Here is an 8326-nt window from a genome sequence, read left to right on the forward strand (position 1 = left end):
GGGGACAGTGGGAGGGCTTCTGGTGTTCTGGCCCCACTGCCAGACCTCCTGAGGGCACCTGGTATTTTTGGCGGATGTGTGACACAGAGTGTTGGACTGGATGGGCCACTGGTCTGATCCAACATGGCTTCTCTTATGTTCTTATGTCTGGCGCAGTGATGCTCTGCATTCTTGGTGCTTGGGGGGCAAGGGGGGGAGGGCTCCTGGAGTTTTGGCCCTGCTGGTGGACCTCCTGAGGGCACCTGGGTTTTGTCCAGTGTTTCCTCTAAGTGCAAGGTAGCTAACAGTTTTTTAGCCTCTGGCTCATACCTTTTTGTCTTAATTCAGGAAAGATGCCTCCAGAGCAAACTAATTTATGCACTAGCCAAATTGCTCACTCATAGCTTTAATGTCAGTTGCTCACAAAGGAGCATCCCGGGATGTGATATCAGAGTCATGTGACAGGAAGAGGGGGAGCTGGACCATAACCAACAGACCGAAAGAGCCAAGGACAAGAAACAAAAACCAGTCATCAAGAGGTTCCGGTGATGTCAGGGGGTGTGGCCTTATGACACACTTCCGGTGATGTCAGGGGGTCGGGCCTTATGATACACTTCCAGTGATGTCAGGGGTGTGGCATATGCTAATGAGTTATGCTAATGAGCTCCGGCAGCTCTTTTTCTACAAAAAGACCCCTGGTTCCATTTCACAACAGAAATTACTTAGTCAAGGGCAATCAACCATTCTGTATAGTGCCATTCAGCATCTTCAAAAAACTAATCTTTATACCTTGCACTTTAATACAGGTACCACCAGATTCTTTCACTTATTGGTGAATTATTTCCTGCAAGCACTCTTAAAATCAGAGTGGTCCATTAAAAATAAGATTCACTGTATAATTCCAAATGAGATGATTGAAATTATGAATTATGATGTCTGCTAGTATGAAAATCGTATTGTTTAATTGTAGACGTCTGAATGAGAAGATAAAAAATAAGATAGTATCAACCTTCTTGGTTAAATTACAACCTGACATTCTGATGCTACAGGAAACTCATTTAAAGAAACAGAATGCATTGGTTTTTAAATCAAACTGGTTTTCCGAGCAATTTCTGGGTAATGGCTCTTCAAAATCCTGAGGCGTGGCTATACACTTTGCCTGTCAATCAAAGAAATAGATCCTGAAGGACAGTTTTTTTAAAAAAGATCTTTTGAACAGTTCAAAATACACTGTAGCAACTATATATGCCCCAAATGAGAGGCAGGAATGTTTTTTAAAAGATACCTTTTGCAAACTACCAACAATTTCAGGAAGGCCCTGTCATTTTGGGTGCTGATCTTAACAGTGTTATGGACCCATCTATCGATAGATCCTTAGCTCCTAGAAACATAGGTAATATACAAAACTTGAAAAATAAAACTACAGTGCTTCAGCAACCGCCTGCCCAAAATGACTTGTTGACATATGAAGACATCACAATCAAAATATTAGACTACACTTACTACTCTTCACACCACGACACATTTTCTAGAATTGACTATATTTTACTCTCCACCTCCCTTCTGCATAAAGCATTGCATCCTGAAATTGGTCTGCGAACCCACTCTGATCACGCATAGATTGAATGTTCCAAGAACACAAATCATGCAATTGGTGTTTGAAATTGTTTTTATTATTTAATCAAGATTTGCAAGTAGAAATAGAAAAAGAAATCAGATTTTATTTTGAGACTAATTCTGACTGTGGAGTCACAAGAAATAGTATAGGATGCTATGAAATCTGTTATTTGAGGCAAATTCATTAATTTGGCCTATAAACAAGATCAATTAAAAATCAATTATTAAACAAAACTCATTCTTTGGAGAAAAAACACAAGAAGTATGGCTCCAAAAATGTATGAACATTTACAACTTGAAAGGAAGAAACTGGAGGCCCTTGAGACATCACAAACCCCCAAAAACTTACTATTTCTTAAACAAATATTGGTTCCAATGTTTCAAATCCTTAAAACCTCTATCTTAGAAATTAAAGAAAGAAAAAGCCAAGAGAAATATAGATTATATAAAAGGCTCTGGAAATAAAGCCTCATCTTCTTTTAAAGTCATACTTCAAATATTCATACAATATTACAAAAACCTATACTACTCTGATAACCCAAACTTGACTGAAATACAACAATATTTGCAGTCTAACCATTTAGTTAAGACACTTTCAGATGAACACAAATCTTACATAGAATTTTCCATAACATCAGAGGAGATTCTCAAAGCTATAAGAATGTCTAAAACCAATAAAACCCCAGGACGTGACGACTTACCAGCCAAATTTTACAAGATATTTGCTAAGATATTACTTTCTCCCCTAACAGACATTTGTAAGTCTATCCTAGAGTCTGGAATACTTCCCCCGTCTTGGGGACAAGACAGAATAATAGTAATACCTAAACCTGACAAGGACCTCTCAAACCCTAAATCAAACCGTTCCATTTCTCTATTGAATAATGACTATAAACTATTCATGTCAGTTTTAACATCTAGATTGAACAACATAATTGGAGATTTTTTATTTATTTATTGGTTCAATTTTTACCCCGCACTCTCTGCAGCGCAGGCTCAGGGCATACATACATATAAATCAAAAAGGGTTTATATATAAAAGACACATTATTGACAACAAAAGAAAGACTCTGAATATTATCTATTATTGTAAAAAATATCTCAAAGATACTTGTGTTATGGCTTTCGATTTTGAAAAAGCTTTTGATAGTGTATCATATAACCTTTGTATCTGAAAGGTATTCTGGAGGGACCAAATTTAAAAACACTATAGACTATATTGATCGAGCCTTTAGCCAATATGATAAGATCCACAAATTCTATTGAAGGCATAAGCATTAATCACACTACTTATAAGATTAGCCTTTTGCAGACGATTTTGTCTTATAGATTTTTTTGATTTTTTTGGCCCCCCAGAGGGGATTTTTTATTGCATTTTTTAATAGACTACACAACTACAACGAAAAAATAGGGAGGGGTAACTACATCTAAGGAGAAAGGAAAGATAACCACAACTAACTAAAACCCCAAGTATAGGAGATCATAACAACAGCTTATATAAATGTCTTATAGGTTTCTAACCCGCAAAGTACTCTTCCAACCCTACAATCCATTCTTTCTGAATTTAAAAAGCATTCTGGTTTCGTTGTCAACCATTTAAAAACTGTCTTATATCCAGTAAACCTATTCCTACCCACACAAGCATTCATTAAATCTAATTATTCATATCAGTGGGTCACATCCAACTGGACTTACCTAATGGTTCCAATTCCATGGAATATAGATGACCTTTTCAAAGTCAATTTTTTGACCATGGCTCAATCCATCACCAATGTGTTGAAACAATGGACCACTGAAACCTTTTCATGGCTTGAGAGAATCAGTGTTCTTAAATAATTTATTTTTCCAAAATTCCTATACTTATTTAGAGCCCTCCCTATACCTATTCCTAAATCTGTCCTGACAAAATGGCAAAATATATTTACTCATTTTGTATGGGCACACAAATGGCCCAGAACCAAATCTGACAACATGCGTAGACCCAAACACTTTGGAGGCATGGCATGTCCTGATTTATCATTATATTATGATGTAACCCTCCTCTCTAACTTATTCACAACTTTAGATTCAAAAACTCAAATGGAATGAATGTCCATAGAAGAATCCAGCCAGCCTCCATTTTACTCCTCTGAAATGGTTTGGCTTAAGAAATCTGATAGCCCTGCTTACATTACAGAAAATGTATTCGTAAAAGCCTTGATGCGGACATGGGATCTAGAAGATAAAACCCATACTTCAATCCTTTGGTTTGAATATTTTCAATTAAAACATCTTTTAGAGTCCCCCTTACTTCAACAAAGTCTATCACAACCACATACAAAATTTGAAGCCCTGCTACTACAACATATTTGGGAAAATACTGGCCTTATTTCTAAAATCTTTTAGATCTTAATGGACCCAGATAACCTGGACTTACCTTCTTACACCAGATCTTGGCATTAAGATTGCAATATCACATTCACCAAAACACAGTGGGAATCCATATGGTCCTTTCAAGATGTGGTCTACGAAGTCTGTTAATATCCCGCAACAACACCACAAATTAATGACGTGATGGTATTTAACTCCTATGCAACTTCACCATATACACAACTGTTATTCTCCTTACTGTTGGGAAAATTGTGGTGAACAAGGTACGTTTAAACTTCTGGAAACAAGTGCTGAACCATATAAAGTCTCTTACATATGTAACAATACCTGAAAAAACAGAGGTAATATTGTTGAATTACTGGCAAGATGTTAACATACTGCCCTCTAGGAAAGCACTGATTTCTTTACTTATATCAGCTGCTAAAACAACAATAGCACATAAATGGAAAGATACAGGACCTCCACTAATTGATCAGTGGTATGCCAGAGTGTGGTACCACTTCATAATGGATAAAATTTCATCAGGTATCACACAATTAGGCCCACACTCGGCATACCAAGACTTTATTAGCAAATGGTGGCCAGTATTGGAACAACTGGATAGTAACCCTGTTAGTAGAAACTCTTTCAAATCGTATGACGGTTATGTATGACAGTGAATTCATGAGATTGTAGTATAAATGGTCAGATTGCGATTCAGTTTTAAGTACTTATCTTATATAATACATGATCTGTTGTACCACCTGAGAAACTTGGAACTATTGTTGTTGTTATAATTATTATACTATACAACTCTTTTATTGTTAATATTATATGCTGCTGTTATTGTTATTGAAAATAATAAAAATAAACAAAACCCCCCAACCTTCCCGTACTGCGTACTCTACAATGTTGCATTTACATATCTTCTGTATTTCACTGGGATGTATCTCAAAAGATTTACATTGCCTATTTCAAGGATATCTTTGCTTGTCAAGCTGCATTGAAACTAAATCTCTAGTGGATTTTCTCAGTATTATTTCTGTTCTCTTTTTGGGGAGGGCACCCTTCAAACTAAATACATATAATAATTATAGTTGAGCAAATGTTCAGTTTATTATTGTTTTCTAATTATTACAGGACCTGAAAACCCTTGGCTGGTGCAAGCATATATCTCTGCTGCAAAACATCCTTTTGCATGCGTTGTCGCTCAAGAAGTGTTTCAAATGGGCATTATCCCAGCAGAGACAGACTTCCGTATTTACAGGGACTTTGGGAACATTCCAGGTATGTTGTTGTACAGTGTTAGTAGCGCTGTTACTGGCTCACTGGTATTTATTTATTTCATTTATACCCTACCTTTCTCTGTAATGGGGACCCAAAGTAGGTTACATTACTGTGCCCTCCTCCATTTTATTCTCACAAGACCCCTGCAAAGTAAACCTAAGTAAAAACCGAAGTAAAAGACTGGCCCAAGGTCACCCAGCAGGCTTTCATGGGCAGAGTGGTGATTCGAATCTGGGTCTCCCACGTCTAGTCTGGCATTCCAACCACTATACATGCTACTAAGATTGTATTTGGACATCATGACAGATATCTGCCTGTGATGAATATGAACATTGGCTTGTGTCATATGCATGTTCCTTCCTCTCCTTCTCCTCCCCTCATGCATGGTACATTTTTTCAAAAAAAATATTGTTTTTGAAACCTTCAGTCAAACTCAGTTTTCTGTGATGTCTGAATGCAGGTGCTTCGGCATCAGAGAATTTGTCTCCTTTCCACAAACTGAAATCCTAAAGAAACGCAAATTTTAAATTTCTGTGTTAACTTGTAAGTTCCATAAAAATGCTCTGTTAGCATAACTTAAAAGTGATTTGGTCCTGTAAATAAATGTCATGACTGTTTTCATAGAAATGTTGATTCTGACTTTATTGTATTGATAGGAATAGACCTGGCTTTCATTGAAAATGGCTACATCTATCATACAAAGTATGACACAGCAGATCGAATTCTGACAGATTCTATTCAGAGAGCAGGTTGGTATGTAAGGTTTCATGCTACTATGATAGCTCAGAACCACAAGCACTGCCTTAATAACAACAAAGAATAACAACTGTGCCCAGCTGGGTGTGTGGTTAGATGGCTATTCATGAATGTCTGAAGTGTGGGGTCTAGTCTGGCCACTTCCTTCTGTTTAGGGATGGGACTGTTATTCAGTGGTAGAGAGTCTTGTTTGTATGCATGAGGTCGCAGGGTGAATCCCCATAAGTTCCAGCTAATAGGATGCAGTAGAAAGTGACCTGAAGGACCTCTGCCTGAGATCCTGGAGGGCCACTGCCAGTCAGAGTAGACTGTACTGAATTTGAAGGACTGATGCGGCATAAAGCAGCTATAAAGCAGCTTCTGTTAAAAGAAAAGAAAATTTGTGCAAAGAAAATCCTAATCTCATAGCTAATAAAATTGAATGAATTTGCCTCTTGTTCAGCTCACAATGTAGAGGTTGGGTAACTTGTTTAAATCACTTGTGGCAGCCTACAGATCTCACACATCCCACACTTTTAGTATCATTGTTGAGAACCCGGCCTCTTATCATTTTGTTGTTCTTGGCACTGATACTCAAATAAGGAGAGACTATTTTCCTTTATGCATTCGTTTTCTGTATCTGTAACTTGATGATAAATGAGATGAAGGTCACAGTCGGTTTTGTTAGAACCTTTAAAAGGTAACTTTGAGGTCTGTGGTGCCCAAATCTGTATGGGGCTGCACTGGAAGAGGAAAGGTAGCTTAATCCTTTAAACCTTGTATGATTTCACAGACCCCATCTCCCATGTATTGTAAAGGAGGGAAGATTAAAGCCCTATGCAGCTAAGGGAGTGTGGTTTCAATAGGAAAAATGTGTGGGTGTGGAGGGATAAGACTCCCTTTCTCTTCCCTGAATTGCACTTCTTAAATTTAGCTTTTAAAGATGCAGGGGAAATCTAGTCATGGTCTTATTTGCTTCATCCTTAAAGAGAGCAATGGGTGTGGCAGTGCTTTAGGGTTTGATTTGCAATGTGCTTACAGTAGTAAGAATGGTTAATAGGTCCTATTAACTGTTTAATTTATATCATGTTTGTATTTGAACAGTTTCAGATTCCTCACACAATCCAGAGTTTTTTCCTTAAGATTTACTTTGCAATAACATGTACTTGGTAAAATTTTAATGTGAAGAGATTGAAGAGAAAGTCAAATACTAAATGTATGTCTGTATTTTTCTAAAGGAGACAATATCTTGGGTGTACTAAAATACTTAGCAAAATCAGATAACTTGGCCAAATCTTATGAATATCGACATGGAAATGTTGTCTTCTTTGATATCCTCGGTATGTTTGTTCTGGCTTACCCAGCTCGTGTTGGTGCCATTTTGAACTACGTCATCACAGCACTGGCTGTTCTTTATCTAGGGAAAAAAACATTACAGCTCAGAAAGAGAGGTAAGTCCAGGTCTGTATACAGCTTTCTGTCAAAGTGGGTCTGATTAGATTTTGGTTCCTTGTTTTTTTTTGTTTTGTTTTTTTAATTAGATTCTTTATTTCATTTTTTTTGACTTGCCAAAATTGAGCAGTTTATTTTTTTTTAAGTTACATAAAAAAGAGCCATACATTTTAAAATAGATAGCCAAATATCTCGCTCACATCGTCATGTTTGCATACACATTGCATACACATTCCCCCCCCCCCTTATTTTAATGTGTATTCAGTAACAAACACTATTAAACCAAGGATATATTCCCGGTATAAAACTAATTCATCTATATTCTATCTGCTATATTTCATTTTATCTATAATATACTATTATTAATCTATTTTATATCAATAAAAACAAAGAAGAAAAGAAACAGGCATAACTTAACAGTTTGACTATGCTAGTGAAGGCATATATTTCTTCTAAGTTAACAATCTGGTCCCTTTAAATATTCTTTCATATTTTTGACACTGTTAGTTTTCAAAATCCCATTAAGTTGCAGGCCTAAACATAATGTGTTATATTTTCCCCACAATCTCCACTAACAATGCCATATAGCTTTCACCTTATCCTGTAACATCTTGTCTTCTCTCTCAAAATAGTTAAATCCATGCACATTCTCTAAGTAAATAGCCCATTAATTATATTTTTCCCTGCAATTCCTCTCTAAAAATTCAAACTTTTCATCCTTCAGTTAGGACATTACAAGTACAGAGGGTAAATTATTTCAAATTAAAAGTCCATATTTTATAGCTTTCATTAGTCAGTCAAGACAGTGCAAAAATTGAAAATACTTTGCTTCAGGTTATATTCCTAAATCAATTGGATATCAAATAGCAATGTAAGTCAGGAGAAGAAACACAAACAAACAGTTCTC

General features: G+C 36.5%; 1 protein-coding gene across 1 annotated transcript in view; it reads left to right on the forward strand.

The window, feature by feature from the left end:
• ERMP1 (endoplasmic reticulum metallopeptidase 1) overlaps positions 1–8326 on the forward strand; it is a 49086-nt gene that overhangs the window by 12373 nt on the left and 28387 nt on the right. Inside the window, exons 5-7 of the mRNA XM_015407471.1 lie at positions 5086–5232; positions 5889–5981; positions 7206–7418. Coding sequence (XP_015262957.1) covers positions 5086–5232; positions 5889–5981; positions 7206–7418 — 453 coding nt within the window. The remainder of the gene's footprint in view (positions 1–5085; positions 5233–5888; positions 5982–7205; positions 7419–8326) is intronic.

The sequence above is a fragment of the Gekko japonicus genome, unplaced genomic scaffold (genome assembly GCF_001447785.1).
Source record: "Gekko japonicus isolate JY-2015 unplaced genomic scaffold, Gekko_japonicus_V1.1 scaffold667, whole genome shotgun sequence".
NCBI classification, from domain to species: Eukaryota; Metazoa; Chordata; class Lepidosauria; order Squamata; family Gekkonidae; genus Gekko; species Gekko japonicus.